Source organism: Nematolebias whitei, chromosome 13 (assembly GCF_014905685.2).
Source record: "Nematolebias whitei isolate Nwh7 chromosome 13, NemWhi1, whole genome shotgun sequence".
NCBI classification, from domain to species: Eukaryota; Metazoa; Chordata; class Actinopteri; order Cyprinodontiformes; family Rivulidae; genus Nematolebias; species Nematolebias whitei.
This window is the reverse complement of record NC_056510.1, coordinates 25,119,426-25,142,064: the sequence shown is the minus strand read 5'-3', so window position 1 is coordinate 25,142,064 and position 22,639 is coordinate 25,119,426. Positions and strand designations below refer to the sequence as shown.

At 39.4% G+C, this 22,639-nt stretch overlaps 1 protein-coding gene across 1 annotated transcript in view; it reads right to left on the bottom strand.

Moving 5' to 3' along the window:
* The window catches only part of myo16 (myosin XVI), a 144,731-nt gene that overhangs the window by 96,947 nt on the left and 25,145 nt on the right, over positions 1-22,639 (bottom strand). Inside the window, exons 2-4 of the mRNA XM_037687029.1 lie at positions 19,827-20,096; positions 5,308-5,378; positions 3,797-3,940 (exon numbers count right to left, since the gene is read on the bottom strand). Coding sequence (XP_037542957.1) covers positions 3,797-3,940; positions 5,308-5,378; positions 19,827-20,061 — 450 coding nt within the window. The 5' untranslated portion in view covers positions 20,062-20,096. The remainder of the gene's footprint in view (positions 1-3,796; positions 3,941-5,307; positions 5,379-19,826; positions 20,097-22,639) is intronic.

Genomic DNA, 22,639 nt, shown 5'->3' with positions numbered 1-22,639 from the left:
TATGACTTAAGCTTTGCTGATGCATGTATATAAAGCAAGTCTAAAAATTTATGCCACAAAAATGAGCAAGAAATGGCATACACTTTTCTTTTGTTTTGCTGTATAAACTACCCAGACACTAAGACTTTTGCGTAGGTATTAAAAGAGACTATGCATACACATTGTTACTTATTTTTATTTCCTAATTAACAAGACACTGTGCCTTTGAACTGCTGCCTAATCTTACCAGGTCTTTAATAGCAGACATTAACCAAAACTGTTGCTATCTAGGTTTAAGAATGGGTTAGGAAATGGGTTGGAAATGATGAAGTTTGGAAATGCCTTGCTTCCCTGCTGTTTGGAAGCAGGAGATAAGAGAATTAATATCCTTGCCAGTAACGTGCTCATTCTTCACATCAGCCCACCATCGCCTGCTTTGCTCACAAAACAAGACTGGTAACATTTATGCCAGTAAAAACCACTCCGTTCCTTTGCACAGAAACTGGAGTCAGAAAATCAAGGACAGAACAGCAAAGGTCAAATGAAGGGTAAGGGAAATTGGGGAAGGAGATGGCAGCAATAAACACAATAGATCAGTACGTATTAGCTACAGTGTTCCTTCCTGTGCCAATCCAAGATAAGGATGGCACAATTATGCTCCTCTAGTAAGATCATTCTTCAAATTTCCCATTAAAATCTAAATCTATTGAGATTCTTTGTCTGGAAAACATTTCCACTTACTGCTGCTAGGATGAGGGAAGCAGGACCAGAGCAGAATGGCTCGGCATTGATGGAGCCAGTCATTAAGGAGATGTGATACACTGGCTGAACAAGAAAAAAATACTGGTTTGTGTTTATCTTTTATAAAACAAAAATAAATGCAGTCATTGCAATGACATAATGTTTGAAGGCAGCAGGATCCTCCCCAGTCAGTTTGATTAATACCTCAAGAACATGCCACCGTCAGCAGCAGAACGCTAGAATTGAATATTTGCAGATGACATATTGTCAAGAGTGTTAATTCAGTCAACCTTTATTTATACAGGTTAGTCCCACTGAGCCTCGATGACTCATTTACAAGAGAGACCTGATTTTAATAAAGAAGGATGACAACAATCATAAAAGAAAGCACACAAATTGAGAAGAACAAATGGAAGAAAATGGTAAAAAAAAAATAAACGAAAACAGCTACATTGTAAAGCAGTAGAATACTAAAAACAAGAACACGACTGCGTTGGTTTTTCCCAGGAACTTAGCAGATGTTTGAAGCAACTTAGAGATAGGAGAAGGACCTTTTGTCTAGTTCAGTCTGCACTGAGGGAACACTACATGTAAAATCCTTGTTTCATGTAAAATCCATGTTAAATCCTGGTTAAGGGCTGATGTGGATGAGAATAATGTGGAATGATTCTTCTTTAGGCTAATAAAACAAAAATAGGAAGAATAACTCCAAATTCATTGTGTTGATGACAGTTTTCCCCACAGATATCTTCAAAACCTCAACAAGCCACATAAGCGCTGTCATCATCAGTGGTATTATACTGGTGCTTTGCCTGCTCGGTCTCTGGGGACTTTTCTGCCTCTCACTTTGGCCTTCCCTGTTTTATTGCTCTTATCTGCAGTCAGTCTCACCACCATGCCTAACACAAATACCAGTAGCAGTAAAAACACTGTATTTTTTTAATCTTTAAATGAGCTACATTAAGGGTATTTAGATGTATCAGTCAGATTTTGGCACAACCATTTTATTGTGTCATGCTGTTTTACCCCCAACAGTGTAAATGTTTTACAGCCTGCACACTATCTCGTGTTTTGGAGCTCATAAAATGCTAAAAGAGGCTGGGACAGACTTGTGTGAATTGGGTAGGAGTTAGGCATCTGTTGAGAATAGACTATAGGCAATAACATTTTAATGCCTCATTCATTCTCTGGTATTGATCAGACTATCAATCTGATTTTACTTTCCTCTCTTGTCTGAGTAAGACACCTAAACAAGGAAAGTTCATGCTCAATAATCCAGGTACAAATCTAACAATGTTCCATCAGGTTATCTGGATGGTTTACTTTTTTACTGAGATGTTTCATCCCTCATCCTTGTTTTGGATCATTTTGGTATGACTGCCCCAGAGGAGTTGGCCATCTTATCTTCAGCAAATTGTCTTTTTCCACTATGGGAGTGTGGTATTTGTGGGACTCCAGTTTGTTTGTGGCTTCTCAGACTGAAGATGAAGGACAAAATGTCTCAGCAAAAAAAAAGAAAAAAAAGAAATCGTCCTTATGACCTGACTGAACATTGTTGGATTTGTACCTGGATTATTGAGCATAAACTTTGGTGTTTTGAACCATTTGGCATGACTGTCCCAGAGGAGTTGATGGATGAAAGGGCAGGCCCCAGAAACCATCTTATCACCAGCAAAATGTTTGTTTTTTTCCCACTATGGGAGTGTGGTATGTGTGGGCATCCAGGTTGTTTGTGGCTCCTCAGACTGAAGAAGTCCTTCTGATGAAGGATGAAATGTCTCAGCAAAAAAAAAAAAAAACATCCAGATGACCTGACTGAACATTGTTACACCTAAACAAGCTTGTTAGCGACGCAAACTTTGTTTTCTATTTCACATACAAATTATTTTACAAACTACAGATTTATACAAAATAAACCAGTTAAAAATACACTATTGGTTGCTTTTCTAATTTCTCTTTGCAAACATGTAGCTTTTAGAAATTTGAAACTTTGAAAGTGTTCTTTTACAAGGTTTAACTCCTTTAAAACAATTGTCTCCAGCGACTCATGCACAAAGGCACACAGTGAAATAAACAAACCTTTAGTATCAAGGAAGCTTCACCTTTAAAATACTAAAAATGATTTGGTGATCTGTAGAAATGTTTGAAAATCCCATTGTGATGAAATAGTTTTGTATTCAGAGAATTGGTCTTCCTCTTTTTTCCTCATCACATCACGTTTCAACAAAGTTCACTTCATTGTCAAGATTGCATCTTTCCCAGAAAATCATTTTCTCTGTAGTGAAATGCAAAAATGTTTCAGGTGAATCTTAATTAAATTACACTTTCTCCTATGAGTTTTGCATCAGAAATGTGTAACTCAATGCACCAAAACACATTTGGCATTTCCGTATTATGCCTCAGTCGTAGTGAAACAGGCGGCCTAAATGAGTATGCTTGAACGGAAAATAGTTGCATGCAAATGCACAAAACAGTGACCAAATCTGTGATCTCATCAGCCATACAGTTGCAGCTGACACATTAAATCGGCACAGCTTTTTTTTTCCTGGGAGCTCTTCTGATTCATCCAGCGCTCTCAAAATCGTCAGTTTCTGCCTAACAGCAATCACTCACGATCCAATCAGCACAACCAAAATGTAGAAAAACTGCAGTCAACCCTCTTTGGGTCTAATCAGTGGAGGAGTCCCAGCCCATTGAATGACTGGGACTGGATGAGCTTGCCCTCCCCTGCAGCTGACACATCTCTGATTACAGACTTCGTCAGCATAACCACAGTTCTTGTGCTAATGCACAGTTTTTAAATATTCTCACTTTGAGAGAATGAGATCAGTTTAAGGGAGAGAGAAAGTTATGTTTCAGGCCCTCTACAGATTTTTTTCATGACTTCTGGAAAAATAAATACTATAACCTAATTCAATATAAAAGACGAAGACCAAAAAAGGTCAAAAAACACAAGCTGAAGGTTTGAATGGAAAATTTGTAGCTCTTTACAAAACATGTGCTTTTGGACGTTTGTGCATCTGTTTTTGTGGGACAGTTTAAACCCATCATGTCAGTGTTTGTGTGTTTTTCTCACCAGCAGCAGCAGCAAAACCATGTCTGCATGGTCACATGCACACGCTACATGCAGAGCCGTCCACAGGTCTTCGTCTTGCAGGTTTACATTCAGGCCTCGCTCCATCAGAAGCTCTGCTGCAAACACATTATCATGGCGAGCACACTGCAGAGAGCAGAGATGGAGAAATACTGTACATTTTTAGCTGTTCCTCTTAATATTACCAGTGCAAATGAATAATCACAGAGTAATTAATACATGTGGCATAATGATTAATTTATATACAAATCTATTATGCAGTATTAGTGATAATTGTGTGAAAGTTTATGAAGCATTCATTTTGTGATCCATTTCTCTTCCGTACATTTTTCGGCATGTTTCTCGTTTTGTGCCAATTCAACAAAACATATATCAAAACGTTCAGCTCGTTCACGAGAAGGGTGCTATGCCTTTTGGAATTGCTGCAACTTTAGCTTTATGAAATATTTAGCCTTTTTTGCCACTTTTTTTCTTATAGAAACTGAATTGAGCTCATTTTACTTCCTTGAAATCTTTAGATCTGCTTACAACCTTTTACTGCTCCTTTCACTTATTTCTGGTTTAGCTTCTTTCAGCTGCCTTGTGCAAATAAAATAAAAAAAAACTACTTTCAGCTAATTGGAGCTGTTTTGTGCTCCTTTCTGCTTTATTCTGCTATCTACAAAATTTTTGTGCTTTGTCTAACTTCTTTCTGCTAATTTCAGCTTGTTATGCTTCTTTCAACTTAATTCTGTTTTTCAACTATTTCTGCTATTTCAGCTACTATTAAGCTGTTTTTATGCTAATTTGAGCTTTTCAGCTAATTCTACATTGTTTGCACTACTTTAAACCTTTTCCATCCTAATTCAGCAAAAAATGTGCCCACTTCACTTCATTCTGGTACTTCTTTCTGCTTTTTAAGCTACTATTTAGCTGTTTTTGGCAAATGTCTGCTTTTTTCAGATCATTTCTACTTTTATTGTGCTAATTTCTGCTCCATTAAGCGTAATTGGCACAACTGTGCTCTCTCCACTTTCTTCTGGTAATTGAAGCTTCTTTCTGCCTTCTCAGCTACTTTGCAGCATTTTTTTTTCCCAGATTTCAGCTTTTTTAGCAAATTTACTATTTTTCCGCAATTTTTTTCTTATTTAAACCACATTCAGCAACTATATGTTCTTTATGCTTTCTTTTGCTAACTTAGGCTTGTTCTTCCATTTCAGCTACATTTTAGCATGTTTTTTTTTAGCTAATTTCAGCTGTTTTTCAGCAAGTTCTTCAGCAATAAGCGTTCACACTGCATTTTCGAAGGAAATGCAATTCTCTAATTATATTCTTATTTTTCTACAGAATATGACAGAAAAATGTACTGAGGGGGCAGACACCACTAAATATAATTAACTGAAGACCAATTTAAGGACAAAGCATTATTTTTATGTGTTTGAGTTTATACTTAAGCAATAAAAAATGAAAGAACATCCATCTCCCTGCGTTAGAAAGCATCAAGAGGATCTTACCAGGTGCAACAAGGATCCCCCTGAGGAAATAGGCGTGTTGGGGTCTGCTCCTTCCTTTAGGTGACGCAGCACTGCATCACAACAAACATCCAGATGTTAACGCTTGAAATGTGTGAAAAAGTTGTGTACTTAAGAATGGTGGAAACAGACTCATACACAGACATAAACACACACTGATCTCTGCCTCTCACTGTCAAAATCAATAAGTGTTAAGTGTCCTGATCTTGGTGCATCAGTGTGGATCAGTATTTAGCCTGTGTGTGTGTTTCACAGCACTCAATTCCTGCAGCAGGTCAGAAAGCCACCTGGTTATCCACATCAGACACTAACACACTGACACAGATCCACGGAAGAAAATCGAAACCGTTCCAAACGTTTGCACATTCAGCCATAAACAGATGAGCAGAGAGTTGTTGTCTGAACGAGGCCTCAGCAAATCTGCTACACTGATGCATTTTTCATGGAGCAAGTGCAAAGACAGCAAACAGTGAGAGAGACTGGGGAGGAGAGAGTGTGACAAAATAAATGGAGAGTGACGGACAAACATGTGAAGGTTAGGGGAGGGAGGTAGAGCGCTGTCATCGAAACATTTAGTTGACTTTGGGGACACTGATACTACGACAGGGTTGCTGCTGTCACACAATTTCATCAACGCAGACTAAATATGAACTATACACAAGTTTGTCTTTGAACAAACCAGTGGCTCTGTGTAAAGCAGCTAAAGTAAATAAATATATTGAACCCTGATGATAACTCCTTTGAGATTATTTAACATGTACAAACAATATTAAAGAGCCTAATCTTATCCACACATATACATGAAATGTGAACACAGTCTGAACATGTGTTCAAAGACGAACAAGATCTGACATAAAAACATCTACTAATCTAAATGTTTCAAAATGCAGGAACTAAAAACATTTTTTACTGTCATGTATAAATATGCACGCATGCTACGTAATACATAATAAAAACATAATGACTGACCTAATATTGATTTGCAATCACTTGTTTAACTGAACAGTCCTTGTATACACTCTCAGTAACAAGAAAACAAGCGACTCTGTATATGAGTCATTATTCATCAGTTTGTCACGCAAGCAGAAATCCACACTGTGCTTTAGCATGGTTCAATAAATTGTAAAAGAATAGCTGCGTGGACAAACATCCAGTTCAACCACAACACTCTTCTGCAACACAGATTTAATACAACAGGGCTGCCTTCGTATTTACTTTATGCACTTTAGTAATACACAAAAATATACATGCAAAGTACAACTGGCCCTCAAATAGATCCTTGTTGATGAAGTCCTTTGGATGAAAAACAAAACATCTAAAAGAAAAAAGAAAAAGAAAGAAACGGTCCAGATGACCTGACTGAACTTGGTTGGATTTTCTACCTGCATTGTTGAGCATGAACTTTGATGTTTTGAACCGCTTTGCCTATGGCTGCCTCAGAGGAGTTGACGGGGGAGAGGGCGGGCTCCAGAAACCATCTTATCACCATCAGACTGGTTGGTCCACTATGTGGGTGCGCTGCTTGTGGGACTGAGTTTGTTTAAGTGTGGCTCCTTGGATTGATGAAGTCCTTTTCATGAAGGATGAAACGTCTCAACAACAACATCAAAAGAAAGAAACCGTCCAGATGACCAGTTCCCCACAACCCTGAACATGAACAAGTAGGTCAACTATGGCTGGAATCTGATTACATGTGGTAGTGTATTTTTAGTTTATTTATTTATTTCTACTGCATGTTAAATCAAAAGTGAGTAAAGATTGTTTTTATGTTAAACCTGCAGGGAATGCTTTATTGGCTTAAGATAGATTATATTCACTGTAAAGCGTTTACCTTTTCCCACAGCAGCAGCAGTAATTTGAAATCAATTCTGTTTTAGGTCAGTTTTTCATTGAAGATTATGCTGATCTAAGGCTTCAGTGTGTTTCTAAATATGTGATATTTTTAAATGCAAAGGCTGCAGATAAACACAAAAAACAGTGCAAAGATAAGTTTTTTTTTTTTTTGGGGGGGGGTGTGTGGAAATTTTTGAATGGTAAATGGACTGTACTTATATAGCACCTTTCTATCTATTCAAGATACTCAAAGCGCTTTACACTACAATCTGTGTCCTCATTTACCCATTCATACAGCACTCTACTAGATCTCTACAAAGCTAATTGAACAAATCATTCTAAAGAGACTAATTGACTCAAAATTACAAGTAAATTGCAAGAAAAGATGTGAGTTTTCAGTTGGAGTCTCCCTAAATTCTGAATACAACTAGTGAATCATACAGCTCCCTTTTGTGCAGCCAGTTTTTGGTAACTGCAGCCTATTTTTGTGTGCATTGCTTACAAAACTAGTTCAGGCTGTGCACATTATTTTGTTGCCCACCTCTGCCCACAATGTACCTGCCTTGGCCCATTTCTTACACACCTTGGCAGACAAAAAGGTGTGTACAGTTCACTTCAGACTTAGACATATATTTAATATTATTCATCAATTGGGTGATTGGACCTCAACATTTTTGGCTATTGCAACAAATGTTTTTTGTCAAAAGGATAGCCCTGTGCAGGTATCAAAATATTGCTCTAGCTCTCAAAATCACAGAAACTAAAATGATAAAAGTTTGAGATGCATTTATTAACCTTTATTTAACCAGGCAAATCCCATTGAGATCACATATCTCTTCTGCAAGGGAAGTCTGGGCCTGACATGCATGCACAAACCATGTGACTATTATAATTTAAATTTTGTCCATTCATTTGCACATGCATAGTTTCAGTTTAAAGAATCCCTTGTGAATGGTGTTCACCAACTAGTCGCCACCAATCACCGTCTAGCGGAACTGTGTTAAAACCTTGTGGTTGAAACAAAGCTTCACTTCATGCAGATGAAGACTGTTAAAATTAATTGTTTTTCATAGAAACGGTATTTAAACTGTACCAATATCCATGTACCTGACAACTTGGTTCATCTTTAAACATAAACTAATACAATGATTTATATTGCAAATGCAGTAATAAATCATTTGATATGTTTCTTCTAGTATGCCAAGTTATTGTTCTGTATGAATCTAATGGAATCCATGCGATGAAAGCCATATGAAGATGTCTTACAGCATTATTGCTATTTTTCCATAACATCCAGACTTTCTCCCCAGGCAATATTCTTCAGGACCTCAATATTAAATTTGACTCAAACTCTACCATCTTATAAATGCTGTGTATTTTTGGTTGTTATCACACAGGAATGGACAAAAAAGATGACTGTCTCACAAACTTGCCTTTTATTTATATATTAGCATGCAAAGCCAAACTTCTGAAGGGATGTCATGAAACAAACCATTGGGGTTAACTTTTAAGCTTAAATAAACACCAACTCCATAAAAAAAAATGGTGTTCTAGTCAATCTGAAGTCTGTGGATACATCTCCAGAAAAGACATTTCATGAAGCAGCAATTGGAATTTTTGTAAAAGTGTAATAAAATACATATTGTGCTCTTTTTTCTCTTTCTATTCTTTAGGCACAGGCCCAATTATGTCAGAAACACAGCAGACATCTGATATACCTTAAGTCTGGTGCATCTAAGAGAAATGCTTGTATTTACCTCCATGTTTCCTCCCTGCACAATAACTGTCTGAAGCCATGCAGGTCCCAGTGCACCCCAGAAGAATAAAAATATTACCTCTACTTACAATAAAGTCCATGCTCAATAATCCAGGTATACAATCCAAAAATTTTCAGTCAGGTCATCTGGACAGTTTCTTTTTTGTGTGCTGAAACGTTTTGCCTTCGGTCCGGAAGGCTTCATCAGCCAAGGAAACACACAACAAAACTAATTCTTCCCCCAACCCCTTACTCCAAAGTGGAACAAACCAGTTTTGCTTGTGATAAGATGGTCTCTTTGGTACGCCTCCTCCTCCATTGCCGGCCCTCTTCCTTGTTGACAGTCTTGTCAAACTGGTTGAAAACAATAAAGTCCATGCTCAATAATCGAAACCTTTCAGCACCAAAAAAAAAAGAAACTGTCCAGATGACCTGACTGAAAAATGTTGGATTGTATACCTGGATTATTGAGCATGAACTTTATTGTTTTCAACCAGTTTGACAAGACTGTCAACAAGGAAGAGGGCTGGCAATGAAGGAGGAGGCGTACTAAAGAGACCATCTTATCACAAGCAAAACTGGTTTGTTCCACTTTGGAATAAGCGGTTTGGGGAAGAATCAGTTTTGTTGTGTGTTTCCTTGACTGATGAAGCCTTCCGGACCAAAGGCGAAATGTTTCAGCACCAAAAAAGAAACTGTCCAGATGACCTGACTGAAAAATGTTGGATACCTCTACTTACTTTACCTTCCCGTCTGTTTAGAGCCCGAGCACCTGGATGATCATTTTATACACGATAAATCAAGAGTGCAGTGAACTCTTAATGCAGATGCATGGTTGCACAAACACTAAACAAAACCTACAATCATGGATTTTTTTATTTATTTTAAAAGATGCACACTGACCTGCCAGACAACACAAGCAGATGGAAAAATAACTGGATAAGTAAGGTTGGGACTTGTGTAAATTCCCAGTAACAATATTTTTTTTTTATCTCGGATCACAAGCAGAACAATAAATGTCTTTATGATTGTGCTGCAGAGGTGCTGTCTTAGCCAGTGATACAGTATTTGGGTTTTAGCATAAGAAAGGTGCTAAAATGTCAAAATAATATCAATAATATATAAAAAATACAACGTTAAAGACATAAGAAGTAATGTTCCAGTTTTTAATGTATTTTCTAGCTATTCTTTAAATGTTTATTTAAATCATTTCTCTTTTGGCTAAGTTGGCTGTTGACTATGAGGAGAACACTGATGTAGTTGATGTTAATTATGTGCATTATATATATATATATATATATATATATGGTAAATGGACTGTACTTGTATAGCACCTTTCTATCTTATCAAGATACTCAAAGCACTTTACATTACAATCTGTGTCCTCATTTACCCATTCATACAGCACTCTACTAGATCTCTACAAAAGCTAATTGAACAAATCATTCTAAAGATACTAATCAGTGCTTTATCACATTCATACACCGATGGGACACACATCGGAGGCAACGAGGGGTTCAGTGTCTTGCCCAGGGTCACTGCAGCATGTGACTGCTGGTGGATTCGAACCCCCAAATCTTGCATTGGAGGATGACTGCTCTAACCACTCAGCCACAGCTATCCATATATATGTATATACACTGCTCAAAAAATAAAGGGAACACCTAAACAAAACAATGTAACTCCAAATCAGTCACACCTTTGTGGAAGCAATGTCACCAGTTAGGTAGTAACACTTATTGTGAATCAATTTCACCTGCTGTTATGCACATGGAACACACAACAGGTGAAATAAGAGGCAATTAGCAAGACAACCCTTATAGAAGAGTGATTCTGCAGGTGGTGACCACAGGTCATTTCTCTGTTCTCTTCCTTTCTAGTTGAACTTTTAGTCACTTTTTAATTTTGTCAGTGCTGTCATGCATAGAGGCATCATGAGGCGTTTTTTACAACCCATTGAAGTTGCTCAAGTAGTGCAGCTAATCCAAGTATATTACTACCTTGAAATACTTGTTTATTCAAATTAATCTTGCTGCACCATTATATTCTACCATGATGTTGTTTACTGTCTCTCTTTAGGACCTTGTAAATATTATAATTACTTTTTTTTGTATTTCTTGTTTGTTCTTTGATTTTTTTAGCGAGTAAAATCAGTTCTGCTCATACTAAGCATTTCATTGTACTATTAACCTTGCATATGACAAATAAACACAACTTGAAGAGTTGTGAGAATAGCTACAAATGTCCATCCATCCACCCACCCATTATCGTCCGCTTATTCTGAAGTCAGGTCGCAGGTGCAGCAGCTTGAGCAGGGAGGCCAGACATCTCTTTCCACAACCACCTCTTCCAGCTCTTCTGGGAGGATTCCGAGGCATTCCCAGGCCAACCGAGAGACATAGTCTCTCCAGCGTGCCCTGTGTCTTCCCTGGTGCCTCCTCCCAGTCGGACATGCCCGAAGCAACTTTCTAGGGAGGCACCCATGGGGCATCCTTATCCAATGTCCGAACCACCTCAACTGGCTCCTCTCGACGGGGATGAGTAGCGATTCTACTCCCAGTCTCTCCCGGATAACTGAACTTCTCACCCTATCTCTAAGGGAGAGTCCATCCCCCCTGCGGAAAAAAACTCATTTCAACCGCCTGTATCTGCAATCTCATTCTTTTGGTCACTAACCAGATATCATGACCATAAGTGAGGGTAAGAACGTAGACCGACCGGTAAACAGAGAGCTTTGCCTTACAGCTCAGCTCTCTCTTCACCACAACAGACCGGTACAGAATCTGCAATACTGCAGATGCTGAACCAATTCGTTGGTCAAGCTCACGCTCCATTCTTCCCTCACTCATGAACAAAACCCAAAGGTACTTGAACTCCACTTGAGGCAGAACCTCACCCTCAACCTTGTAGTGAGTCACGTGGGTACGTGTCACTTGTTGTATGACAAATATATGAAATATATATGCATACAATATTCACGAGTTCTTCATTTTTCTGACTGTGTAATGCCGTGCATTGAATTTAAAGGAATGCGAACGAGAGACGTTATTATCTTTGACCCATCAAATGAATGGAGTCATTTATTTTCAGAATCAAAGTTTAACATCAAACATTTACATTAATTTGGCAAAATATGAAAATAATAACAGACAGTTTCACAAATAATGAACTTCAAATCACTCGGCGGTGATTTGAGGACTTTGCTTCAGATATTTCTAAAAATATCTGTACTGATTTATGAGAGAGAGGTGAGTTTAAGAGGAAATTGAGATTTATCTTACAGAGGAATATGTGAGGGAATTTAATCTGTTTGACCAGAAATTGCACGCTCCGTCAGGTATCTCAGCTTATCCCAGGTACACTTTAGTCGAAGAAGAAACCGTTACCTTGTTGACGATCGATCACCTCAGTAAGAATCCTTTTCAACTGATATCAGCGTCTCCGTTGAGAACAGCTAAAATCCTTGGAGAGTCGTGCGTGGTTAGTTCAAACAGAATCATAATCCCAAAACGTCTCTGGATTCTCGGCAGCTCTGACTCTTCATTGTCAGCAGCTCTCAGACTCTTTCAGATCTTCTCAGACTCTAACTCCAAAACTCTCCATAACTCTAGTTCTCTGAATTCCCATGAATTCTCTTCAGAACTCCTTGAGAACTAACTGCACTCCATGGAATCTTTTCCATTCTCACATGAACTGGGAAGTTGCCACATTTTATTTGGGTCGACTTCCGGTTCAATTTAGAGCTTTCTGATTCGTGGATGTACCAGAAAGAGGTGTGGTTTTTTGACGTAAGTTATTATCAAAAGTCAAGGATTGTTTTCAACATACAGAAAAGATTATTGCAGTCGACCAGACTTCGTGGAGTCTCACACTTGGTAATCTTTTCAAATAGTAAAACATGACATTTCTTCTTCAGTAAACATTTAGTTGACCGAAGCTTCAACTTTCACACACTTACGACTTGACTCATTTCAGACAGAAAATCAAGAAATGCATATTCAGGTGATTTCTTGTTTGAATGAGGAATAAAAATCATTACTTACTGTTTATGTAAAATAAAGATGAGTAGTTCTTTTCAACCTGTAAGCATTGAGTGAACTAACACAATTTGATTATCAAAACATTTGTAAGACAGTAATGATTATAAAGAATTGTCTTTTCTGCTTGATTAATTCAAGAAAGAAAGTTCATCAGATGGCTCAGACTTATTCAAATCAATGAAAATAACAGTCTCTGTCCATCTGGTAGATTTGAGGTCATCAGGGTCAGATGAGGGTCAGATCATCAGGCCATCTAGTTCACTACAACCTGAAGAGAGCAATCCACCATTTTCTGGCTGAGGACCATGGCCTCAGATTTGGAGGTGCTGATTCTCATCCTAGCCACTTCACACTTGGCTGCGAACCACTCCAGTAAAAGCTGAAGATCATGGTACGATGCCGCCAACAAGACCACATCATCTGCAAAGAGCAGATATGGAATCCTGAGGCTACTGAACCGGAAACCCTCCGCCAGCTGGCAGCACCGAGAAATTCTGTCCATAAAAGTTATGAACAGAATCGGTGACAACGGGCAGCCCTGGCGAAGTCCAACTCCCACCCTGAAGGGGTCATACTTACTGCCGGCAATGCAAACCAAGCTCTCGCACTACTTGTATAGGGACCGAACAGCAGTGGTGGGATGTAACTAAGTACAAATACTTTGTTACTGTACTTAAGTACATTTTTCGTGTATCTGTACTTTACTTAAGTAGAGTTAAATGTGGGTACTTTATACTTTTACTCCACTACATTTTACATGAAGTATCTGTACGTTCTACTACACTACATTTCTACAACACGTTGCATTACAAGTTACATTCATGTTGCGGCTTTTTGATTTGTTTGTTACTTTGAAAGTAACCAACGGTGAGAGGGGAGCTGGTCCATTGAATCACTGTAAAGTGGGCAGGTAACGTTAGGCCCGCCTTCAAGAAGAGCTGTGCCAATGATATATATTCTAGTATATATGTCACTGAAATGGGTGCACCCGCAGCACCACTAACACACCCAAAATGTATTCCACCACAAGAGTCATCCAGAAGATATGTTCCACCCATGGCCTTATTGGAAGACTGCTCAGTACAACAGGACAGATTCTCTCTCCCAAAAGAGCCAGACTGGACTAAAAAAAAAAACTTTGAAAACCAACTTCTTCTGAACTTGAACACGAAATTCTTGCTGCAATATTAAAATATGTAAGTTCATGGGATTTTAGGAGACAAGAGATGTCTCCAAATGACTCGACACTCAGGTCCAAGTTTTAAAAAAAAGTGTCAGGAAGTTAAAATATTGTTCAATATTGACCCATTACAAAGTTGAATAGACAGTATTTTAACTAGTGTTGATGACAAACTGGAGTTGAAATTATCAGAGCCTATTCCTTTGTTAGTTGTGTCTAATGCTCCTTTTGTTCAGGCAGACAACTTTTACTTAAATGTGTTTACTGCAGTTAAAATGACACATTGGTTTTGATTTGTGTTAAATAAAAACTTTCAAAGGTAAAATCGTTCCTCTTTCTTATTTTGATTAATGGCATTTAACTCTGCAGGTCATCCCTGATATTCTAACACACAGAATCACAAGTCCAAGTGTGAACGGTGTCACAGAGTAAACACAATAAAAACATGTATTATCTGCAGCATTTTTCATTAAAATGGAACAACACTATTAATGTATTGCAGAAAATATACATACGGTACGCAGACTTAAAGATATGTAGACCATTACATTAGGTAATACATTCAGCAATTACTTTTACTTTTAATACTTTAAGTATTTTAAAAGCAAGTACTTATTTACTTTTACTTAAGCAAAAATGTTAATGTGGTACTTCTACTTTTACTAGAGTACATTTTTGTCTGTTTATTTGTACTTTTACTTAAGTACAGTGTTTAAGTACTTTCTCCACCACTGCCGAACAGCCTGTAACAACAGGCCTCCAATCCCTTACTGACAGAGCCCCCCCACAGTGTACCCCAAGGAACACAGTCAAATGCCTTCTCCAAGTCCACAAAACACATGTAGACTGGATGGGCAAACTCCCATGACCCCTCAAGGACCCTAGTGAGGGTAAAGAGCTGATCCAGTGTTCCACGACCAGGACGTAACTCACATTGTTCCTCCTGGATTTGAGGTTTCTTCCAACAATCGGACTCGCTTCTCCAGTACCCCTGAATAGACCTTACCAGGGAGGCTAAGGAGAGTGATACCCCTATAATTGAAGCACACCCTCCAGTCCTCCTTTTTGAAGAGGGGAACCACCACCCCAGTCTGCCAATCCAGTGGCACTGCCCCTGATGTCCATATGACGTTACAAAGGCATGTCAGCCAAGACAGCCCCACAATATCCAGAGCCTTAAGGAAATCAAGGTGAATCTCATCCACTCCCAAAGTCCTACCATCTCCTAGCTTTTTAACTACCTCAGCGACCTCAGCCACGATTATGGACGGATCAACCCCAAAGTCCCCCAACTCAGCTTCCTCCATGGAAGACATGCTGGTGGGATTGAAAAGGTCAGAGAAGTATTCCTTCCACCTCTTGACGACATCTCTGGTTGAGGTCAACAGCACCCCACCTTCACTGAACACAGTGTTAATAAAGTGCTGCTTTCCCCTCCTCAGCCACCTGATGGTTTGCCAGAATCTCCTCGGAGCCGACCAAGAGTCTCTATCCAAGGTCTCACTGAACTCCTCCCACATCCGAGCTTTTGCCTCAGCAACAGCCAAGGCTGCACACGGTTTGTCCCTCCAGTACTCCTCAACTGCCTCCGGAGTCCCACTGGCCAACAATGCCCAATAGGACTCTTTCTTCAGCTTGACAGCCTCCCTAATGTGGGGTGTCCACCATTGAGTTTGTGGATGGCCACCGCGAGAATCACAGATGACCTTGCGGCCACAGCTCAAGGCAGCTACTTCAACAAGTGAGGCGCAGAACATGGCCCACTCGGACTCAATGTCTCCCACCTCAGCTGGGATGCAGTTAAAGCTCTCCCAAAGGTGTGAGTTAAAGATCCCTCTTACTGGTTCTTCTGCCAGGCATTCCCAGCAAACCCTCACTACATGTTTGGGTCTACCGGGTCTGTCTGGCATCTTCCCCTGCCGTCTGATCCAACTCACTACCAGATGGTGATCAGTTGACAGCTCAGCTCCTCTCTTTACCCGAGTGTCCAAAACAAATGGCCGCAAATCAGATGACATGACTACGAAGTCAATCATCGATCTACGACCTAGGGCGTCCTGGTGCCAAGTACACTCATGGACACCGTTATGTTCGAACATGGTGTTCGTGATAGACAAACTATGACTAGCACAGAAGTCCAACAACAGAACACCACTCGGGTTCAGATCAGAGAGGCCGTTCCTCCCAATCACACCCCTCCAGGTCACACTGTCATTACCCACATGGGCATTGAAGTCCCCCAGCAGAATAAAGGAGTCCCCAGCTGGCGCACCTTCCAGCACCCCTGCCAAGGACTCCAAAAAGGCTAGATACACTGAACTGCAGTTCGGCACATAGGCACAAACAACAGTCAGAGCCCGTCCCGCTACCCGAAGGTGAAGAGAAACTACCCTCTCATCTACCGGGGAAAACTCCAACACACAGGCACCAAGTCGGGGGGCTACAAGTAGACCCACACCAGCTTGACGCCTTTCACCATGGGCAACTCCAGAGTGAAATAAGGTCCAGCCTTTCTCAAGGAGCTCGGTTCCAGAGCCCATGCTGTGCGTCGAGGTGAGCCCAACTATATCTAGTCAGTACCTCTCAACCTCGCGCACAAGCTCAGGCTCCTTCCCTGCCAGAGAGGTTACATTCCATGTCCCAAGAGCCAGCTTTGATAAGCCAGGTTCAGAGCGCCAAGGTCCCCGCCTTCGGCCACTGCCCATAGCATCATGCACCTGATTTGTATGGCCTTTTCTGCAGATGGTGGGTCCACAGGAAGGCAAGCCCATGCTGCTCCTTTGAGCTGAGCCCGACCGGGCCCCATGGTAGAGACCCGGTCACCAGGTGCTCACCGACGAGCCCCTCCCCCAGGCCTGGCTCCAGGGTGGGGCCCCAGTAACCCACGTCCGGGCAAGGGACACTGAGTTCCTTGTTTTGTTTTGCCCATAAAAGTGTCCTGAATCACTCTTTGTCTGGCCTGTCACTGTTACAGCTACAAATGTATATAAAATAAATGACTGTTTATTGAAGGAATGCATGTCACCTGCCATTTTGCATACTTTGCATAATAAACTAACCTTAACTCTCATCCTACCTTCCGGCTGCTCCTTCCTCCAGGGTTTGCCACAGAAAGTGAACTGACATAAAATATTTGGCAATTATTTTATATCGGATGCCCGTTCTGATGCAACCCAAATTCAAACTCACACTTCAAGATTACGAGATCATGGCACTGAGCTACATACTCCTAAGTAACTTAGCTGATACATACTTTGTTTTGTTTTTTAACTAACACTCAATGTAGACTGCAGTAATGATGCTGTGTTGCTGGATGTCAGAAGCTGAGCCACAAACACAGAAAACCAATTCATATAAATATTCTGTTAAAAAACTCAGAGCCATCACACATTGAGTTTAGGCTACATTGCTGCAAGGGCAAAAGTCTGCTGCCATTTCACTCCTGTCACACTTTGATGCATTTGAGGGATTGGCTCTGGAAAAGCAATTTGTTCAAATGTCAAAACAGATTGGAGCCAGATGTTTGCATTCAACATATAGAATGGAGATGGGTTGCTGTTTTACCCAATCCAGTGACAGCGATGTATGTTACTAGAATTTTTGGTCATAACTCTAATTATCCCTCTAAGCTGATACCTCCTGCCTAATGCTCGTCATTGTTTTGGACTTGGCAGATTTTCATTTTCTCACTTTGCCCATCCTCCCTAGTTTTCCCTGCTTTGCTTTTCTTTATCTCATTCTCCTCTACCTTCGCTCTTGTGCAAGACAAATGATAAGAAACTCAATGTTCCTGTGACTTCATGTAGTGTGTATACAACTGATGTACTACTCAGATGTCTTTTCAGCAGCTACATCAAACCAACTCTGTAAAATCAGGTCTCGGTTAAACCAACATCATTATTTAATTTGACAATGATTAGAAAAAATCTGCTGGCTCTACATAATGTTAACTACCATCTTTATTTATATAATGCAAAAAACTTAACATCATAAATCATCGATAATTTTGGGAAGTCATATTATACAAAGGAGTAAATTTCCACGGCACAAAACATGTGCAGGAGAATGGTGACTTACTCAAAGCTATGCTAAGCTAAGCTAATCTAAGCTAGGCCAAGCTAAATGCCACCGGTGCCATCATCACCACCCTAGCAGTTCTCTCCCCCCAAGCACGTTCTGGTTAAATGTCTGCAAAATCATCTACTAAAACATTTCTTCTTATTCTAAATTTTGGTTTTCCTATGAGTTAGATGAAGGAGCCAAAATGAGAAGTTCTTATTTGGACTTTGGGCTGAGACAGTCACAATAATTATTTACAAATAAGCAAGAAAGATAAGTCAAACAGCTCTGGTAAGAAAACTGTGATACTCAGACCCTGTTTACATCTGAAAATTTTCTGGAAATATTCAAGATTTTCCTGTGTTGCCTGTGAAACAAGTTACTTGTTTACGCAGTAATGTTGTGATTACAGTCCTTGTTTAAACAAAATGGCAAAGATGTTCAATCTGCTATAGTTTTAATGCTAGGCCCCTAGCAGGTGTGTATATATTTACAGACACATGTGTGGCACAGACACTTTGGTCTTGAGCATGAAGAGTTACATCTAAAATCACTTATATACAGTAAATACATTTTGGATGGAGCTTGGTCTACTGGCTGTGGGAGGTAAATGATTAATTCCCATCTAAAAAATAAATAAATAAAAAAACCTTTGGTCCAACTGGTTGTTGCAATGACACACCACCTGCTTTTAGGAACCCCAGTCCTGAAGACTGAAAACTAAAAGTAGCACAGATACATCCTGACAGTCTGCTGAATGACTGACAATGTCAAAAGAAACACAAATAGAATTAGAATCCCACTTAATGTTAAATTTTCATACCACGCAGCATACCTGGAAAAAGGGCATAACTCAATGATCTTATTAAAAAAGCTCCATGTATCAGCTGGAGCTTGCAATGGCTTTTATTTGTAGTGTCCCATGTAACAACAACAAAAAAAATCTTCCCAAAAGCAAATTTTGTTTTGTTCAAACTTTCACTGGTATAAGCTATTTTTCCAAACAAAAAAACAATAACGCAATCAATTAGAGGTTAAAACAATAATGCCATTTCCAATTTTTTTATTTTTTATTCACATGTAATTTAACCGTCATCATCTCTGACCCCTATCTACCAGTATTTATTAATGACAAAATCGTCAGTCAATGTTTCAGTCACACACACCCACTGGAAACTTATCAGTTGTTTGGAACAAAACACATTAGGTCAAAACACTTTTTTTCCCCTGGGCCAATAGAGACTAAGCAAGAAATCATGCTCTGCATCTACTATTGTTGATAATAAATGTTTAATTTAATAGTCTGTTTTTGTGTTTGTTTGTTTTTTATTTTTTTTGAGGGTCTCATTTCAGATGAACAGTCTATAAAAAAGTGACTTTCTTTCATTTCTCTTCAGGTATTTTTATCCCAGAGGACAGTTTAAACGAGGATGACAGCTTCTCCCTGCTTCCTCAGCTGAGTGGGCAGCTTCCAGCTGAACAAACTATGAGCAGCACCGTTTTGGCCCAATTCTGCTGCATCTGTGTACTGCCAGTCCAATGCCAGTTGTCACTCTTTATTTGTTCACACATCCACTGCCAAACTCCAAAACAAAAATGTGCACTTATGCACATGCCAAGTACACACACCCACCTTCTTTGTCATCATGGCGAATGATGGCATCTTGCAAAACTTCAGCGAGCCTGAAACGGACTCGGCGTTTCCTGCCGTGGGTGGATGGGGCTCGAATTTTGATCCCACTTTGCTGGCGCTGAAGGTTTTTTTCCCTTTCGTAGTACGCTTTTATTTGGTCACAGCGCATTCGTCTGACCAGCCGCTGGCGCTGGCCAATGGGGAGAGACTCCAGCAGACATTGGTCTATCTCCATGTTCTGACGAAAAACGTTACATAGCTGGAAACAACCTGGTGGAAAAAAGAGGAGATAATCTTGCTTAATTGGAGCACGCAAAACAGCTCTACTAAAGTACTTATACAGTAATTCCCTCATGCATTTACTGGGATTCAAGCCCTGGTGGGAAGCTGTGCACACACAGAAAGAAGCAGGTAATTCTGTGAAAACGCTACTCATCAGCCTGACAGTAAGCTAATGGGACAAGGCTCATATGATGAAACACAGCAGCACTGCAAGGACCACCTCCAGGCAGAACTCTACATCTGTGCTGTTGTTTTGTGTGCTCACATGTCAGTGTCAGCAGTTTGCCCAGTTGTCAATGGGCAGCCGTTTAGCATATTTACAGGAAAAATATTTTGTCTGTTTTGCCTCGAGGTGAGTTGGTGGAGGCATTGCAGCATTTTCTGGGGTTGTTTTCTCCAATCCTGACAGAGTGTAGTAATTTTCCTGACTGTGCATAATCTTCCAGTTGCTCAGTAGATCTTTGCCAAACAGATCTCTTAATGATGCAGCAGCTTAACCAGTTATGATCTGCTTGAAGTACAACAGATGGGCTATAGGAATAAACCACAACAGGAGGCACGCAAGATACAATTAACTATAAAAATAGCAAGGAGTATTTTAAAGATTAATCCACAAAAAATGTGCATGTACACCAACCAGTCATTACATAGTAATAGTCTGTGGCAGTGTGTGGGATGTGTTAAGCAACAAATGAACCTCTAGTCCTTAAAGGTGTTTCACTGGAAGCAGAAAGAATGGGCAAGCATAAGGCAAAGTTATGCCGGCTTGAAGCTGTCATGGCATCTCTGCAATTCTCATTCACAAACGTTTTCTGTTTGAAATGGTCAGAGCCTACCAAACACTGTCCAGTGAAAAACTAATTTAGTAAAATATTTTTCCACATGAAAGGTAAATGTTGTCTGTGTTGTCTGGTTCAGTTCTCTATTGTAACTTAAATCATTGTATTGAACAAGTGAAACCAGTAATAAACAGTGCAGAGTTATTGTTTTTCACATAGACCCGTGAAGCTGAAACACGTGAGCTGACTCTTTAAAGGTCAATGAAATGGTTATGTGAATATTAGAGTTTAATAATGCAGTAATTGTGATTTGTTTGGGTGAATCGTGTTTTGTTTTACAACATGTGGTTCACATCACCTACTTGGCTCAAGCATGGAACTGGGAAGCACTACGAGAAAAAGACGAGGCAGCTGGGGTAATGTGTTGCTTTGGACAATATTATTATGAAACCTTGGGTTCTGTTAATCAAGTTGATGCTACTTTGCTCTAAAATTATCGTGATTCTGCTGGTGAGGTTGAACCCAAACGCAGGCAGGCACTAGAGACTCATAAAAAGTAGATAATTTATTTAAACGACAAAAAGCACAAGCTGATATGGCAGCAAAATACATTTCTTGATGAGGAGACACAGAGGGAGACAGAACATGACACCATAAAAGGACAATGGACAGACAAAGGAAGAACACAGAGACACTGACTTTATACGGATACTAACAAGACAGAATGATTAAAACCTGGAGTGATTATGATTGTAGACAGATGAAACAGGAGCTGAAGACAAGGAGGAGGAACTCGGGAGTGCTAGAAACAAGAGGATACAGAAAAGACAGGACAAAACCCAGAAACCCACAAAAATCTACCTTAATTATAATGCACATTAATTATACTGCATATCTAAAATGTTTTTTCTTTGACCATTTCTGTTAGTAGATTAACAAGCTTTGTCCTTAAGAAACAAACAAACTAATAATAATAATATTATTAATAATAATAATAATAATGATGATGGTTCACGAATGTTTAGAGGTACAAAGTGTCAAGTCAGACTTGAAGTTGTCCAGGTATCAGTCCATTTTAGCATTTGTAGGATCTTTGGCAGATAAAAATCTAATCCACTCATGCCTCACTTCCCAAATTTTAAGACATTAAAGATTTTGCCACTGACAGATTAATGACAAGCAGCATAAACATCTAGAGTCCATGTCTGTATGGGACAGAGCTATTAAGGTAGCACAAATGAAACCTAATAATAAGTTGGTGGTTTTAATGATATGGTTGGTTATGATCCACTATGAGAAGGTGCTACTTACAAGACTGAGCTTATTGCAGCTCCTCATACTGAAGAAGTCTTCTGGATTAAAGACCAAACATTTAATCAATATATTTTTTATTTTAATTATTTGAATCTGTCCAGAGGACCTGACTTAACTTTGCTAGATTTTTTTTTTACCTTGTTCAGCATACATTAGGATATTTTACTGTTATGGTTGATCAAAGTACGATGAAGCTGCAATCTGGATTTAATAACTCAAATAGTTTGACAAATTCAGGTCACAGTCAGCCCAGAGGACAAGCAAAATATGCAGATAAAGATATATTTGCAAAGACACTGCATGTTATATTTTTCTTTGTGACTCACCAAACGTTTCTCTTTGGCCCTTCTGTCATATCTTTTTTTTTTTTAATAAAGTTTGTTTGTCTTTGCAGTGTTTTTGTTTCTGTATTTTTATATATATATTTATATATTTATA